General features: G+C 38.6%; 1 protein-coding gene and 1 long non-coding RNA gene across 5 annotated transcripts in view; one reads left to right on the top strand and one right to left on the bottom strand.

Moving 5' to 3' along the window:
* The window catches only part of LOC141487764 (uncharacterized), a 29,821-nt gene extending 29,289 nt beyond the window's left edge, over positions 1–532 (bottom strand). The window contains exon 1 of the long non-coding RNA XR_012468510.1: positions 332–532. This is a non-coding gene — a long non-coding RNA (uncharacterized LOC141487764). The remainder of the gene's footprint in view (positions 1–331) is intronic.
* The window catches only part of SCML4 (Scm polycomb group protein like 4), a 176,477-nt gene that overhangs the window by 141,769 nt on the left and 15,916 nt on the right, over positions 1–18,792 (top strand). For all 4 annotated transcript variants that reach the window (XM_074187289.1, XM_074187286.1, XM_074187288.1 and 1 more), the window contains 2 exons: positions 306–593; positions 14,321–14,466. In XM_074187289.1, coding sequence (XP_074043390.1) covers positions 306–593; positions 14,321–14,466 — 434 coding nt within the window. The remainder of the gene's footprint in view (positions 1–305; positions 594–14,320; positions 14,467–18,792) is intronic.

Here is an 18,792-nt window from a genome sequence, read left to right as displayed (position 1 = left end):
CTATGATTTTATTGATTAGAATGATCCACCCCCTACCAATGCCTTCTCTGCAACTTGTAGTTTAAGAGAATTCTCTTCAGCACTGAGAGGTTAGTGATTTTGTCCAAGGTCACTCAACCAGGATGTGCCAGATATTTGAATCCAGATCTTCCTGGCTCACTACCCACAATTGCTCCTCAGCTCCCAACATTCTGAATGATTGGGAGATGACTGTCAAGGAAAGTTTACCATGCTCCAGTGATCCTTGGTCTCTTGTACTGATCTTTGCTTTTTTTTTTTTTTTTTTGCACTGCTTCCTTGCCCAGCCAAAACCATCATCTCAGAAGATTACCTGGCAGATCCTGTGGGGATGAAGCGCTACAGTATGGACCCTTCCGATTCAACCTTCAATTGCAAGGGCTCTTCTTCTTCCTCCTCCTTGTACTCTGGGAGACTGAGCTCTGGAGATGGATGCCTTGGGAGAGGCCTTGCTACTTCCTCCTGCAGTCATCGCTCTGGCTCCATGTCCTCTGGGGGCCCTTCAACTGTTGGTCTGAGGCATCAGGCATCTGGTCACATGAGGAATGGCACTTATTTGGAAGGAAACAAAAGTGGTAATGTAATGCAACCGCATGAATCTCACCTTCATGAAACTTAGCTTGAGGTTAGGGCTGAAGGGTTCTGTACACAGAACTCTTGAGAAAGTGGCAATTACTTCTAGAAGCCAATACAATCGATAATTTCCCCTCTAAGTACAACATAGGAGAGGGATTTCATCTGGTCCTTTTCCTTTACTGCCTCCAACATCCTACCTATATCCTTTAAAGTGAAATATCACATTACTCTTATCCCTGGTTTTCAGGTTACCAAATCAATGTTGATTACATACTTATATAGATAAAAAATTCTCTCATTCATGTTTATGTTAATCTACCCAGCACACATGAACTATTTCAAAAAGTCTTCCCCAGGATCCAGTCTGCTTTATCACCCAGCCAGCACTTTGTGACAGTGAAGGTATAGAAGCAAGGGATGATGGGAGCCAGATTCTTAAGGAGGTGGCAGATATGGACTCTTGAAGGAACCAGGACCTTTCTATCAGTTTGGAGGTTCTTACCAAAAGAATACAAACCCTGTCCAAGCTCCTCCCATGGCAAGACTCTTCAGGCTAGAATGAAAGGATGAGCACTCTTGTCTTGGATAGCATTTTCCAAATGGAGGAGTCCCTTCCCATTTTATATTTGGAAAGATAATAGGACTTGGAGAAAAAAATTACCCTTGGTGCCCTCCCTTGTCCTTTTCAATGATAATAATAATAATAGCTAGCATTTAATGTTTTCAAAGTTCTTTAAAAGTATAACCTTATTTTATCCTCACAACAATTCTAGGTGATAGGTGCTAATCTCCCTTCCCAACTCCTCTTCCAGAAGAGAGATCACTCTTCTTATGTTGCCTTCTGGTTACCCTTTTATAAATATCAGTTCTCAGGTTGTGGTTGTAGTGTCCCTAGATCTGTTCTCTTCACAAGTACCTATTTTACAAAATTTGTTCTCATTCTTTTACTTAGGTAAACTTTCATTTTCCCAGCTTCTCTTAGAAGGAAAGTAATTATATCATTATAATTAAATAAAATCCTCTTTCTTCAAACTACAGTTTGAAGTTCTACAAACCACAGTTCTAGAGTTGGATGCCTAAAGAATCCCAACACACTGTGTAGGATTCTGAGAACATTGAACTTGTGTTGTGATACCTGTAACTTGATTAGCCACAACATAATATTAACTTTTTTTATGGCATGGAAAATATGAGCATATATGACATATTATTGTAAATGTTCTTCTTTAGACCTCCTTGCATTTTGTTTCCAGGAGGCAATCTTCTTTCCCTATTCTTAGATCAGGCTTTACTATTCAAAAAATAGAACCAGAGGGAATATGAAGTTTGTACTAGGGCCATAATGAAGGCTTGACCCAGCTGTGAGTTCATTAAAGAGACATAACTATAGTCTTATGGTCATAAGAAAGGTGACTGGAAAGAGCGGAAAAGATAAAGAAGTTAATCTGATTTTGTAGGAATTAAAAGAATTTTTAAAAAAATTTCCTATACAGAGTCCCTCAACTGAGAAGGCAGGGACTAGATTACAGGGAGTTTGAGACTAAATTGGGAATGAGGGAACCATGGGGAGGGAGGCATATATGCTTTGCCCAGGAATGGGCTTGGCGTTAGCATTGGTTTAGTTTGTAAACTTCTGATAGAGATGAGGGAGTGGGACAAGCATAGATTTTGAATATGCATTGAAAACTAAGATCTGCCTTAAAAAACCAACAACAATACAGCAATATCTTCAATGTATCTATATAAGATCAACAGAGAAAAGAACCCTGATAGTTACCTTGTCCCATTCCTTCATTTTTTGGAATAAGAAAATTGAAACCTGCAGAAGCTAGGTGACTTGTCCAAGATCACATGGATAGACTTAGAATTTTAACCCCGCCTTTTGATAATTTAATTAATTTAAGGCAGGAGAGAGCACTAAGAAACAGGAGGATGAGGAAGGATATCCTGCAAAGGAGGTTCATGATTTAAGTCCTAAAGGAGGAAAGGGATTCTGAGAAATGGAGGTAGGCAGGGAGTGCATTTTGGACATGGGTAACATTACATGGACATAGTTAGTTTGAATGAAATATAGATTACATAAGGACAATATTGCAAGACAAACCTGGAAAGGTAATCTAGAGGCAAGCTTTGATAGGCTTTCAATGTCAAGAAGCATGGTCATATTTGTGGTTTAAGAAGATTATTTTCGCAGTCATTTGTAGGATAGTTTGGAAATGGGAGAGAGTAAAAGCTGAAGTTTCATTTAGGAGGCTGCTGGCTCTTAGCATAGTGAATACTAACCACTCTACCTTAAATGAATAGATCTTATCATTTACATTCTAGATGGCTTTTCTTTCAGCCTGTCCATCCTTCCTTCAAATGAATCAATCAATCCACAAACACTTATATTAAGTGACTGTTTTGTATCAAGTGCTGAGCTAGATGAGACAACGATGATAGAAACAATCTCTGCCCTCAGTCAAACTTTTGATAATGTATTTTTCTTCCTAAGGTCTCAGCAGTCACTAAACAACTTGGCTTCTCTGAGTGGTGCTAAAGTCATTCAGGTCATGGCTATTACTATTCTAAAAATTACACCTCAAGTGAAAGCCCTGACTTATCTTTAGGAACAGTAGTGACTTTGGTCATAAACTTGGGGAAGGCTCCCAGACACATCTCCCTCCCCATGGTGTAAATTGAAATCATGAATCTTATGCAGTCCTGATAACTCTGCAGAAGTCCCTGAGCTGTTGCCAAGAATCCAGAATCATGAAGAACCACTCGACTTTCTCTCTCTAGTGAATAACTTGGTCTTCCTTTCTGCTATTTTGATGCACGTGACTAGGCTTATCTGTCACACTTGTCAATGTAATGTGAAGAGTGTGTTGTGTGTACATGGCCCATGCTTCCCTGATTTTTGCATTGGTATTCAAGTGAAGAAATTGTCTGAGTGTGTTCCTGTCTCTTAGCCAAGAGAGAATTGCTGAGAAATATGAGATTTCAAATAACTAAAACTTCTTGACTTTTACATTTACTAGTAGACTTTGAAGGATTCTCATCCATAATTAGATCCAAATCGCAGCATTCAAAATATAGAATCGGTAAATTAGATCTTAGTGCAGTCTGAATTTTTATCATATACTGTCATTTTGCTGATTGGAGTTTGGAATTGTTTTAGGAGAGAATAATGAGTTTGAATAATCAATACTTATCAAGCTATCATATCCTGAATCATCAAATGGCAAAATTCTGTATCTTCAGTATTCTAATCATGGAAATGAATTGTCATAGTTAGGTTCATCATATTATAACAACAAAATGGCATTTTTATAGGCGAAGGGGGAAACATATGCTATCCAATCCCTTTCACTCTTTTCTCCTCTTCTCACTTCTCCTATTTTGTACTATTCTCTCTTCCTTTCTTTCTTCTCCTTTTCTTCCCTCATCTCTCCTCTCCCTTCCTCTCCCTTCTTTCTCTCTCCCTTCATTCATTCATCAAATGAGGGAGCATATAATAAGATCTTACTGTCAGATACTATATTAGACTTTGGGAATTCAAATACAAAAACAAAGGTCTTTACCCTCAGGAAGCTTACTTTCTCTTTCCTCTCTTTCTCCTTCTTTTCCCATCTCTCTATGTGTACACACACACACACACACACACACACACACACACACACACACTTTGCTCCTTCTTCTCCTATACCACCTATCCTAGCCTTATTTGGGTACATCTCTTCTGCTAGATTGTAAACTCTTAGAGGGCCGGGGATGACATTTTGCCTAATCTTTCTTTCCCCATAGCACCCAGTCCTATGTCTTTCTTTCTAGTAAATGGTCAGTATATCTGTGTTGGATTGTGTTGAATGGAATACTAGTTATGACAATAAAGTAAGGGATATTATTTGATAAGCCCCACTTAAATACAAATATCATTACTTCATCATTACAATTTAGACCCACATCCATATGCCCTCTACAGGATAAGCATGCCTAAGTGAAGTTTTTCTCTGTAGTTCAAGAAAATTTCATCTGCTAATATAGTGACAAGCCAACCAACTCACAGACTTTGATATATTATATGTTCATTCATGTAAGTGAATAAATAATAGAGATTTTTTTTCATAATGAAGTTTCTCTTTAAAGCATGTCCTGGGTCACTATTTTCTAACTTTAAGAAAAATAAAGCATTTCCATGGTGTTTCTACAACTTCAACACATGATAAAAGAGATGTGTCTAGGTAGAACAATTATCAAATTCAAATGTTAAAAATGAGTGAAATAATTCTTTATTACTTGTTTATAGAAGTAGCATTGAAGGCCTGGCTAAACTAATCTGCTGGCTTCAAAATTTAGTAGAATAAAATTCAAATATACTTGTGGAAATTTTATCATATTTACATTTAAATACCATCTCTTCTTATCTTAATATAGGAAGGATATTTAACCCGAAATAATCAAAAAGGTTTGACAAGTAAAGAATATGAATCCATGAATTTGCTTATTGCTTTTTCCTATGGTACTAGCTTAGGAATTTTACCTTAAGAAAATGCCTTTCCTTATGCAACCAAAACAAACACAAATCCTAAATGTTTTATTGAAATTCTTAACGTCTGTCCATTAATAGACTTTGGGGGGGGGGTCTTGATATTTCTGTCCTATACAAAAAAATGGAACCTTTTCTATGAATCATTCTAGGGATTTCCCACTTCTACTTGCTCCCCGTCCCACCCACCCCCACCCCCAATTGTGACACTATTATGGTAGGACTATTATACTATTATACAACTTGTATCATTAAAGAAAAAAAAAGAAATAGTACAAAATACTATTGAAAATACATTGCAATTCCAAAAATTATGGCACATGGGCTTTTGTGGCCTAGCCTCTGATCCCAGTATCCATTTATAACCTTGTTTCTAAGACAAAGCACAGAATAAGTTCCACTTCCACTTTTAATGGAAGTTTCCCCTTCCACTTTTAATGGAAAGGGCTCTGGCCCTTGGGTTCTTGGGTTCAAATCTACCTTCATCACTGCATATTTTCAATGACTATCTTCCATACCTGGAATACTATCCTGTAAGAAGCCTTCCCCAGCCTCTCTTAATTTCAGTGCCTCCCCCTATTAATTGTTGCCCATTTATCCTGTATATAGCTTGCTTTATATATTTGTTTGAATGTTGTCTCTCCTGACCCATTCGATTGAAAGCTCCTTGAGGGCAGGGACTGTCTTTTGCTCTTTTTTCTTTTTGTCTCCCCAGTACAGTAGCATCATATAGTAGGAGCTTAGTAAAGTATTGTTGACTGGTTTTCATCATACTTTCATGACCTTAAAGTAGTCAATTCTCATCCCTGGGCTTTGGTTTTCTCATTTGGAGAGGGGAATGGAATAGATGTCCTCTGAGGTCATTTGAAACCTAGACCAATGATCCATCAATCCTGCTGGAAAGAGAAGGTCACCCTTACTCCCAATGCAGATGAAGTGTTTGCATATACAGGATATTGGTAGGCTTGAACTAGAAGGGACCTTAAAGATTCTGTGGTCTAACCCCCCCCATTTGACAGATGAAGAAACTGGGGTCCAAAGCAATGAAGTAACTTGTCTAAGGTCACACAAATATTAAGTGATGTTAGGAATAAAACTCAGAACTTCTGACTCCAAATCCAATGTTCTTACCATTACTCTAGACAAGCTTTCTACTTATAAGTCAAGTGTTCATAAATTATAGAGAAATGGCACTACATACACCTCAAATTTATGTACGTCTGAGCCTGGAATCATAAAGAGTCTTCTTCTGAATTCAAAATCTGTCCTCAGTTACTTACTTCCTATGTGACCCTCGGCAAGATATTTAACCCTGTTGGCCTCTATTTCCTCATCTATAAAATGAGCTAGAGAAGGAAAATAATGAACCACTCCAGTATCTTTTCCAAGAAAACCCCAAATGGGTCAGACACGCAAGCAAATGTAAAAATGTAACATTTCATAGTTTTGAAAGATGTTTCTGAGATATCTGGGTGGCGAGTAGATAGAGTTGCTGAGCTTGGAGTCAGGAATATCTGCATTCAAATACACCCTCAGATACTTACTCTAGCTGTGTGAGTCCAGATATGTCATTTAATCTAAAGTTCCTCATCTGTAAAATGGGGATAGTAATAATACCAATATCCTAGGATTATTGTTAGAATTGAATGACATATGGGGCAGCTAGGTGGTACAGTGGATAGAGCACCAGCCCTGGAGTCAGGAGTACCTGAGAATTGAATGACATATTGCAAATGCAATCAATAGTATTGAATGCAGTTAGCATTGCAAATCTTAGAACATAAATATGACATAAATATATGACACAGTATATCATATATATATGATGCATGATGTTATACATATGTGTATAAATGGAGGGGAGAAAGAGAGAAGGGGAGGGAGGGTTGGCAAAGAAGAGAAGAAAGAGGAGAGAAGAGGAAAAGAGAGAGAGAGAGAGAGAGAGAGAGAGAGAGAGAGAGAGAGAGAATGAGAGTTTGCTTTGGAGTGGTGGGTAAATTCAAGGTATTATTAATCTCATTTAATCCTTGCAAGAAACTTCAAAGCAAAAAAAATATATATTAGTGTCCACATTTTACAAATGAGAAAACTGAGACCTACAGAAATGAGGCCTAAAGAAATGAGGCCTTGGCTCATTTCATACCCTAGTGAGCAGAAAGTTCAACAATGGAACCCAAGAAGCATATGATGTAATACAAAGAGTTCTTGACTTGGAATTACAAAGTCTTAAGTTTGAGTCCTTTTCCAAATATTTGTGTCTGTTAACCTCTCTTAGTCTGTTTCCTCATCTTTAAAAAAGAGAATAATAATGATATCCACCTTCCAGGGTTGTTATGACGATCTAATGAAATATTGAATATAAAGTGCTTTGTAAGTCTTAAAGTGCCATTTGACTGTCATATATGATGATGATGATGATGATGATGATGATGATGACTCCTCTACTACTCCCAGACCAGCAGCTTTTCCATTCCCCCATTTTTCAGATGTGGAAGTGAAAACATGTATGGATTCATGAAATACACAAGGAGATTTATTGAGTTTTCACATGGGTGTGTAAGAGGCAGAGAGAGACAGAGACAGATTGTGTACACATGTAAAAATGTGCTGGATTATTTAAAAACTAGATTCAAAGCAATTCCATTCATGGGAATTATTATTTCAACTCTAGAAAAACATTTCATTATGCCTCCATTCACAAGTGGATCTCATTTTTCATCAGCTTTTGGGCTGGAGCCAAGGAAAGGACATCACTACTTACAAAGCACTCCACACCATGAGAAATGCTGGCATTTTCACAAAGACATTTGTCAAGCAGTTTGTATGTTTCACCAGGTTTCGACACTACATTTTTTGCACATCTGTCATGTGTTCCAGCTAACCTATTAAATTTGCCTGTCCTGGAGATGCCAGGCTGAATTCATAGATCTCCCTGACACCTTTGCAGCAGCTAGTCCATGTAGTTTATTTATTATCTTTATAAGCACAGACCACTGCAAAGGTTTTACAAACTTGCCGTTGGGCAAGTCCATTTTTCTTCTTCCTGAAGCTGGTTTATGGGCTGCTGCTAAATCCTGGGCAAATCTGACCATGGAACTTGTGTGTGTACTGTGCTACCCTTTGTCTAGTACAATTGTGTGCTGCTCCCCCCTCCCTCCCAGCCCCAATCCCCACCCACACAGAAGGTCCACACTGCCGTGGGTCCCATCCAAGACCACCTTCTCTCTTGCCCATCGGCCTGCCAAAAGTGTTCATGGGGTGTTTTGTAGCAGTAAGACATGTGCCCAGTTACTGGCAATAATCTCAACAGTTACGGTTTCAACAACTAGTTTGGGAGTCAAGAGAACTGGAAGTTATATTCAGGGATAAGTTTAGAGGGAAAAGAGTGAGTTTTATTTTATGTTGAATTTGAGAAACTTCAGGTGAAGATATCCAACAGGATAGCTTGGTAATATGGGACTGGAACCAAGAAGAGCAATGACAATTGGTCATGTACCTTTGGAAATTATCAGCAAAGAGATGGTTGAAGCTGATGAGATCATTAGAAAGAGTGTAGAGATAAAAGATCCAGGACAGGACCTACATATAGGAGGCATTACATGATGATGATCAAGCAAAGAAAATGGAGAAAGATGAGCTAGATAAGTAAGAGGAGAACAAGGAGAGAGAACCCAAGACAAGGTCAACATGGCATAGAGAGGTCAAGAAGGACAATGATGGAAGTCTCTTATAGTTCTATATATTTCTGACCCTACACTAATTCTCTATTTTCTTTTAATTTTGACTAGTGCTGGAGTCCCTAGCTTCAAAATGAGCTTTACTTTTTCTCTGCAACCTGCGGAGGTACTATGGGAAACTAGCTCTCTGAGCTTGTTAAAGAGAATCCTTTACCTGTTCATTTATCTTCATTTTTCTTTATTCATGCCAAAAAGAGGACGTTAGACTCAACCCCAGTCTTGACGGCTACAAAATCATTAATGGCACTGAAGACTCCCAGTCTTTTCTAATCAGAGCACCTATTATCCTGATTAATTCAAATGCTATGATGAAGTAGGATTCAAAAGTATTTGACAAATGTGATTTCCTTGATTTCCTAATCCTCTTGTTCAGTGCAGATGTCTTTAAACACAATGGCATTCAGATGGCTTTGTGATGCATTAAAGATTTTCCATCTGAATATTCCAGTGCAGAACATCTTTTCTCATTCACATCCCACAGAGAAGAGGAAAGAAGACTTTTTAGCATATGAAATTCCTACCCCAGTGATAGTGTATGCATGCAGTAATAGGAAGGTAAAGGATCTGTTTTCCTCAACATTAATGAGTCTTGTATGTTTTTAAAATACAAGGAAGGCATATCAGGGACCATCTCTAATAATAGTCCAGAGCTATATCTTGCCACTGGATCCAGAAGACTCCAGAGGAAAGTCACTATAGGTGGTGACTTCTCTCACTTAAATCCAATTCACTTGCATGTCACATCACCTTCCTGACATGGTCCTCTTCATGAACAGAGCAAAGAACAGAAAAATAGGACAACAAAAAATTGCCATGACCCCATGGACTAAGAAGGAGACATTAAATTTGATCCCAAAGATTCCACAGGTAACCTGAGAGAGTTCATTTCATCAATACATGCATAGTCCCTTGATTTTTCTATCTGTAAAACAAGAATAATGATTCCCTGCTTATAAGATAGTCAACTTAGCAATTGGATATTGGACTTTTAACCTAAATGGAGCTTTTTCCACTGGTTGTACCTTTTTTAAAATTTGGGCCTGTGATTTCATTGGATGAGGTATTGCCAGCTGAGGAAACTCCTACCAATGCAGATCTACACTTAACATGAAATTTATAGTCCTAGAAAATTGCTTAGGGGGTACTAAAAGGTTAACTGACTTGCTCAGGGACACAAATCCAGTATATTTCAGAAGTAGGCTTTGAATCCAGGTCTACCCTACTCTGAAGACAACTAGATAACTCAGGGTCTGGGGTCAAAAACTCTCAAACACTTACTAGCTGTGTGACCCCCAAACAAACTGCATGACTTCTGTTTCCCCTATTTCATAGAAGGAATTGATAAATCACTCCAGTATCTTTACCAAGAACACTCCATGGACAGTATTGGTATGCTATGGTCCATGGATGAAGAGCTGGACATGACTTAACAATAACCTGACTCTAAATCCAATTTAAACTCTACAGGCGAAAACAATGTGCCTCTTGTTAAGTAAATAGAAAATATATGCAAAGTAAAGTCGAAATAATCCTGAGTTCATACTTTAGGTCCAAAATAAAACTTACTACTCAGCCTCCCATCCCCATCCCCTTCTCCTCAACTTACTCAATTCTGTCCAGGAAATCCCAACCCAGTAACCTAAGCTATCAGCCTTATTCTTTTTGTTTATATCATTTCTGTTCTTGAGGACTCAGAGGCAGACAGATTGAGTGACTTGACCACGTTCACAGTTAGTATATGGGGTGTTTTGTAGCAGTAAGGCATGTGTCCAGTTACTGGCAATAATCTCAACAGTTACAGTTTCAGCAACTAGTTTGGGAGTCAAGAGAACTGGAAGTTATATGCAGGGACAAGTTTAGAGGGAAAAGAATGAGTTTTATTTTATGTTGAATTTGAGAAACTTCAGATGAAGATATCCAACAGCTATCGCTTGGTAATATGGGACTGGAACCAAGGAGAGCAATGACAATAGACAATATCTAATCATTTGCCAAGTTTCTCACCTCTACATTTCCTAAATTCCTTGCTTTCTCTCTTCTCACATGGGACACTCCTAGTTCAGATCCTTCTCCCTAGTCACCTGAATTATTACAATAGACTCCTAATTGCTTTCCCTCTCTCAAGTTTCTCCCCTCTAATCTATCTTCCAGACAGCTGTCAGAGTGACCTTGCTTGAAAAGTTCTGGTGGCCCCTGTTGCTGCTAAGAAGAAATGCAAACTCTATTTGTATTTTAAAATCCTTCACAATGTGACTTCAGTCTTCCTTTCATGTTATTCCCCATTCATATATCTGATATGTGGTATCAGTAGGAGTTAGAGGGAAAGAGGGTATGTTGGAGGGGAGGAGTGGAGGGTAGTACTTTGAAATGGCATTCATGGTACATTATGGAGGTAAAATACAGATCTTAGCAACTGATTGGGTAAGAAGCAGTGGGAGTGTCAGTGGTAAGGAAAGAGAAGAGGTGATTCAGAGGTGTGCAGTTTGGTTGGCTCAGAAGATAATGGTGCCATCAATGTTGTGTAAGGACTGGGCTACTGTCAATCTCTTCTTTCTACATGGATTCCATCTCATCCATTAGCCACACTACTTCAAGCCTACTCTCACCCTGTGATCTTGAAAGGAGCACCATTTGGGAAGTACAGCAGATTCAAATGTGACTTCAGATATATACTAACTATGTGAACCTGGCCAAGTCACTCAATCTGTCCACCTTTGAGTCCTCAAGAACAAAATGATACAAACAAAAAGAATAATAGCAGCTACCTCTCAGGGTTGTTTAGAAGATCAGTAATTGTGTTGAGATAATAATTGTAAAATGCTTAGCACAGTGCCCAGCACATTTAATAAATTCTTCCTTCCTTCCTTCCTTCCTTCCTCCTTCCTTCCTTCCTTCCTTCCTTCCTTTCTTTTGTTCCTTTCATCCTTTCTTCACTCCCTATTTCCTTCCTTTATCCTCCCTCATTTCATTCTTTCTTTCTTTCTTTTTTCTTTATTCTATCTTTCTTCCCTCCCTCCTTTCTTCCTTTCTATTTCTTCTTTCCTTCCCTTCTACCCTCCCTTCTCCTTCCATCCTTTCCTCCTTCCTTTCTCTCCTCCCTTTCTCCTTTCTTTCTCTTTCTTCCTTCCTTTCTTGATTCACTCCATCCTCCTTCCTTCCCTTCTTTCTTCCTTTCCTGTTCCTTCTTTCCCTCCCTTCCTCCCTACCTTCTCCTTCCATTCTTTCTTCTATCCTTTCTCCCTCCCTCTTTCTTTCTTTTTCTTTCCTTCCTTCCATCCTTCATTCCATCTCCTTCCTTCCTTCCTTCCTTCCTTCCTTCCTTCCTTCCTTCCTTCCTTCCTCCCTCCCTTCCTTCCTTTCTTCCCCCCTTTTGCTGCATGCGAGTTTCAATCAGTATGAGTTAATGTTGCCACATGCTGCTCCTCAAAGAACAAATCCATTAACAAGCATTTATTTAGTGCTTCTTTTCAGCCAGACAGTGCCACAAGTTTGTGCTTGAGCTGAGCTTTAAAGGAAACGCAGGATACTGAGTCTAACCAGATGGATTAACAAATGTTTATTGAATAAATTTTCTAGAGGGAAAGGACAGAAGTCAGGGACATCATCTATGATGAGATCATTTTAGTATTCCAGGCACAAAGTGAGGGGACTTAAACTGGGCAGTGTCAATAGGAATAGAGAGCAAGAAGGACAGTTAGAAGGGGTACAGTGGAAAGGAATAGGAGTTGAGAGACATGAGTTTAGCCTCGTTATTGCCAAGAACCAACTTCTAACCTTGGACAAAATACTTCATCTCTCCCCCAATCAGCTAATCAATTAACATTTATCATCATCATCACCACTGCATTTTTATAGCACTTTAGTGTTTGCAAAGTGCTTTTGGTCCATTTTCTCTCTTGACTCATGCAACAACCTTACGAGGGAGAGATCTCTGGGGATCCTGGAGCCACTTTTTAATTTTCCACTCCCATCTTCTGTAACATCTCTTGTGAAAATTCTCCATGTGTCTTTCTTCTTCCTCCCTGAATCAGCTCTAGCCCTTTTCACAGCAAGTGTGCCCTTAGAACTGGTAGACTTACTCATTATAAAACAAATGTTGCTAATAGGAATCAAGAGAATTGAGTCAATATGAGTCTTTGATGATGGAAAGTTTTTGTTTTTGTTTTGACTTGGTGTGATGCAATGATGAATTTTCCAGTTAATTAGACTGAGTGATACCTGTTACGGGTGATAGACCCCCCCTCTAGATGAAGATTCATCCTTCTGCAGAGACTAAGAATAAAGACATAAATATAACTTCCACTCTGCAGAATCTTTATTACTTTGATTTAAAGCCAGTGTGGGCTGAAGTGACCTTATATCATCCTGCCCTCACAGTATTAAAAAAAGTCACATTTTCTGTGTTTATCTTAGGGCTTTTTAAACAGGTTAACAAATAGATAGTTCATCAAGGGACTTTAGCTGATGGAGAGTCTGGGACTGAAAGGATATTGAATAGAAAGGGGCAGTTAGGTGATACAGTGAGCCTGGAATCAGGAAGACTCATCTTCCTGAGTTCAAATCCAACTTCAAACACTTACAAGCTGTGTAATCCTGGGCAGTTCCATATCTGTAAAAATATGGAGAAGGAAATGAAAAACCACTCCAGTAATCTCTGTCAAGAAGACCCAAAATGTGATCATGGCATGAATGAACAATTGAGCAGAAAGATTCTTTTAAACACCATCGATAACAGTTCATATATAATCTTCCATTGCTTTTCTTACATTTTAGGACCTTCAGAGAATGGAAAGTTTGGTCTCTAGATGGCATCTTGGAGTTGTAGATTTAAGGCTGAAAGGGGACTTAGAGACCTTCAGTCCAATCCCATTTTTAAAAAAAATTATTTATTTAAGATAATGGGATTAAGTGACTTGTCCAAGGTCACACGGCTAGGCAATTATTAAATGCCTGAGATCAGATTTGAACTCAGATCCTCCTGACCCCAGGGCCAGTGCTCCATCCACTCTGCAGCCTAGCTGCTCCCCCAATCCCATTTTACAAAAGAGGAAACTGAGTCCCAGGGATGTTAAGACCACACAGATAAGTATAATAGGTGGTATTATTTGAATTCAGATCCTGTGACACCACAACTAATGTGCCTTCAGATACCTTCCTTACTGTTCAGGCCCGTTTACAATGACTTGGTAGGAAAAAAAGAGAGTAATAACTTGCAGTCTTCCCTTATTTAACAGGAGAATGAATCTCTCTTCTTCATCCCACCACCTTGCCTGCACACACACACACACACACACACACACTCTCTTCTCTTAGTGTCCTGTGTCCTGATTACTTAGAAAAATTTGTTTCCCCTTCTCCTAGACCAAAGCCTAGTAGCCATCAATGTCCTTGAGTAGTAGACCCTGAGTCCATTTTCTAACAGCCCCTTGTGCTTTTTCTCTATTTCCTCATCCCCATTTAGCCTCAAGTCCTTCTCCAGATGGACAAGATACAGCCCGACCTACCAGCAAGAATCCCTCCACCTGGACTGTGGAAGATGTAGTCTGGTTTGTGAAAGATGCTGACCCTCAGGCTTTAGGACCTCATGTGGAGCTCTTCAGAAAACATGTATGCATATGCTGTGGGCCCTGGGGGTGGTGATGGAACTGAGATAAGCATACAGATGTCACTGACGTATTCAAATGAACAGTACCCAATTCCCCTCTATCAGAGTGAAATGCAGAAGAGAGAGAGTGAAAAGAGCACATGCCCATTCTCCATTACCCAGGAAAAGAATGAAGTTTTCTTTCCTCTGGTGCTTATTACCCATATTATCTTGGAGAAGTCATTTAACCACTCCAGACCTCTGTAAAATGAGGCATCTCTGTAATTACAAAGTATTCAGGAGGAACTTGGTTAAGACCAGGGTCACATCACTGCAATGTCCAACCTCTCGGAGGACTAGACATAATACATTTAAATCCTACCTGCCTTTATGTATCCATAAGGCAATCCTGTTGATTTTTTTAAGCCAACATCCTAGAATTTACTCTTCTAAATGAGTACTGTCCCTTTTGTTTCATTTTATTTTTTTGGGTAGGGGGAGGCTTACCCAGGGTCATAAACTTGTAAGTATCTGAGGTCAAATTTGAACTCAAGTCTCTAGCCATCAGGGCTAGTAATCTATCTACTATGCCACCAAGATAACTCAAGTGCTTTTTCCTTTAGAGTAGTCCTCTTGGGAACTAGATGCTTAGTCCCACACTTACTTATTCCTTGTTTTTCCTTTCTTGTCTTTGAATGTCTTCTGATTGTAACAAAAAAAAAATTTAATGTAAAATGATTAACCACTGAGGTTTTATATTCATAAGAATATGTCCCAGTTGGCTCAAAAGAAATTCCAAAAGTATTCTAAACAATGACAGCATCATTGGAATAAATATCTAAACTCACAAGAGGCCTACTCTGAAGGGGGTCAATGTTCTTTTATAAGTTTGAGGTTGTTTGTTTAAAATCACTCATATTACTTTATAGTCACACCCTCTATTAATAGATGTTTTTCTAGGAAACAGCAATCTTTTACAAATCAGAGATGTTTAAATGCTTGAGAAAAAGTCACTATTTAAAGTATGAGTTCTTATGGTCTTTGTGTCCTGAACCCCATAGACAGTGAAATCTGTGTATATCTTTGAATATTTTTAAATAATTAGAGGAAATGCTAAATTACAATTAGAGTTAATGGAATTTCCCTTGCCCCAATTTGATCCCTGAAATCTGTCCATGGACCCCAAAAGAATCCTGTGGAAATTCTTTTATGAAGTGAAGCATCATGCTACAATTCATCCTTTTCTGAAACATGGATCTATATTTAAGATCATTTAAATTAAGGTAAACATGTAAATTCCATTCCTGAGAGAAATGTCAAAGAAAAGTATGGGTAGGCATTTATTTAAGGTTCCTATCTAGCTTCCAGGTAAACAAAACTCAGTTAACCAGATCATGCACTATCAGCCTCATGAAATTATTCCTTAAAATCAACCCGGATTGTTGATTCTTTCCTCTTCCTCCCTCTCATATCCAATCACTCAGCAAGTTCTAAGGATTCTGCTCTGGGAGCTCTTCATCTGCCCCCCTCCTCTCTTATTTCTGCTGCCACTACTCTAGTATAATGGACCCCACACTACCTCCCATTTAGACTGGCAATAACCTACTAAATAATCTGTTCAAAAGGTTTTAGTGGCTCCTCTTGAATAGAATTTGGATTTTCTTGTTTAGAATTCAAAGTTTTCCACAACTTCACACCAACCCACTCTTCCAGCTTTCCCCAGAGTACTCCACCCCCCCCCCAAATTATTCTAAATTCCAGCCAAACTGCATTCTGGCCTACCTCCCCAACCCACACACATGTCAAGTAATTTCCTAACTCTGGAGCTTTGTTTATGCTCTTCCTTCTGCCTGCAATTCTCCTTCCTCCTCTTTATCCATTATGTTGAGCCTGATGATCATCTCAGACACTTTCCTTCAGGAGTGGGAACTAGAGCACAATCTGTAACTCATTCTACAGTAGTGTGCTAGATAGAAACTCCTCTTACAGCTTTCATTGTTGCCTGCTCCTCACTAGTATTTGCTATCTTGGGGAAGAGGGGAGTACTATCCAGGTGTCAAATGATATCTACTGACAAGCACCCATAAATACCAACCCCCAAAACAAATGATATTATTCAGGGACAAAAGATAAAAAACAAGCACCCCCCCATATATATATACATATATACTGTGTGTGCCTTCACTAACTCTATTAGGTCACACAGTGCAAATCTGGGCTCCAATACTGATCATGCTTCCCCATTCATGGACCCCACGTCTCAGGCTGTGGGAGAGTGTCTCATGAGAATTGGTTAGAAAACATCATTAAAGCTTTACTAGCCATTAGCACAACTAGATAACAAATATCATGGTCTTGAGGCAATAGAGTACAGGATAGGTCAGCTTTCAATTGAGAGTGTGAGATGGAGGAAGAGAAGTTTACTGGAAAAGCCTGAGTGAACATCTATTTCTATCCAGGGAAAACTTATCCAAGTGGGAGATCCTTGTGGGATGCTAAAGTAAAAGAGGAAAAGGGGAAGTTAGGGGGACGGGCAATTAAAGGAAGGGAGAGACCAAAGATAATCTTTTTTTTATTTTGGGTTTTTTTTTTTTGCAAGGCAATGGGATTAAGTGACTTACCCAAGGTGACAAAAAGCAATCTTGACCTGCTCCAATACTTTGCCTAGGGCTGACCGCTGGATCCAATGCAAAAGGAAGACTTATTGTTTTTCTCACAGTTAATGGACAGTAATCATTTCCCTTCTTGAAGTCATTATCATTTACTTCCATGTCATGTCTATGGTTCTGGGAAATAGACAGTACAGGTATCTAAACTGAGCTGAGAAAAGGTTAAAGAAGTTCTATTGAATTAAACTAAACTCATGAATTAAATACATCTCTAGGAGTTCTGTATCTTTCTTAACAAAATGGGATTAACACAAGTACCACTGGTGATTAGTGTAATAACTGTAGTCTCTATAATTGCATGAACTAAACCATAGTAAGGAGCAGGTGAATAATTTGTGTGTAGTTATTGACAGGATCAGAAGACACCTGAAAACTCTCACTGGGTGCAATTATGACATTGGCAATCAATTAAAGTTAGGAATGAAAATTTTAGGGAAAAATGAATAGCACATGGGAAAAGGAAGCTGCAAAACCTCAGTCTTGGTTTTGGTCACATATTTTAGGATATGATGGATGTCATATCTTATTCCTAGAGACATCAAGATTGGAGTAAGGGGACAGTTTTGGAAACAACAGAGATATAATTTCCTGAGCCCTCCCTCACTGAGTAAGAGGGATGTTGTTTTTTCTAATTCTTTCAGCAAGGGAACATAGACAATGAGAACATTAGCTTGGGTCCAAAATGCAACAGAAGAGAATGCTAACCAATATAATGGAAATGTCTTGTGGGTGGGGAGTTTATTATTTTATCCTTGCATCCCCAACACTTAAAATAATGTCTAGAATATAGTAGGCATTTAATAAATTCTTGTTCAGTTGCATTGTAGGGTTCTTTATTTCTCAGTTCTCTACCCATTGTGAAATCTTGGTCAAATCATTGACTCATTCATAAAGGTCAAAAGAGCAGAAGTGATCATAACATTAGACCTCAGAGATCACAGAATCCAATGCCTTTTTGAGAAAACTGCCTCATGTCAGAAATGAAAAGTAACTGGTCCAAGGAAACATAGGTAAGAAACAGAAGAGGGACTCAAACTCAAACTCTCTAAAACAATGATATGCAAACTCATACACACACACACACAACATTTAAAGATGAACTTTCTAAGAATATCCCAATCCTAGATTTAGAGCTGCAAGCAACCTTGGAGATCATCTAATCCAAATCCTTCCTTTTAAACACAAGGAAACTGAGATCCAGAAAAATGAAATGATTTTCTCAAGGTTACACATATAGTAAATGGCATTTTCAGAATTTGAACCCATGTCTTCTGCCTCCAAACCTGACATTCTTTCCAGGCAAATGGAGAAAAGAAGTCAAAATCATAGGAAGGCACTGTGGGATCTATACCCCCCTCTAATATTTATATTTCTTAAGTATTTAAGTACTCAACTAAAGACTCAAGCACTTATTCCTAAGTGGCTATTTACAACTCTACTATATATTTATTCAAATGCAAATATACATACACACATACATATATTAGCTATAGCTATTGATATTGATATAATTATAGATGGCAGTTAGATAGAGCATCAGTCCTGAAATCAGAAAGTTGTGTATTCAAATCCATCCTCAGATACTTACCAGTTGTGTGACTTTAAATAAATCATTTAACCTCTGTTGCCTCAGTTTCTTCATTTGTAAAATGAGCTGGGGAAGGAAATGGCAAAGCTTTC

This window comes from Macrotis lagotis, chromosome 5, assembly GCF_037893015.1.
Source record: "Macrotis lagotis isolate mMagLag1 chromosome 5, bilby.v1.9.chrom.fasta, whole genome shotgun sequence".
NCBI classification, from domain to species: domain Eukaryota; kingdom Metazoa; phylum Chordata; class Mammalia; order Peramelemorphia; family Peramelidae; genus Macrotis; species Macrotis lagotis.
This window is presented reverse-complemented; position numbering and strand designations above follow the sequence as displayed.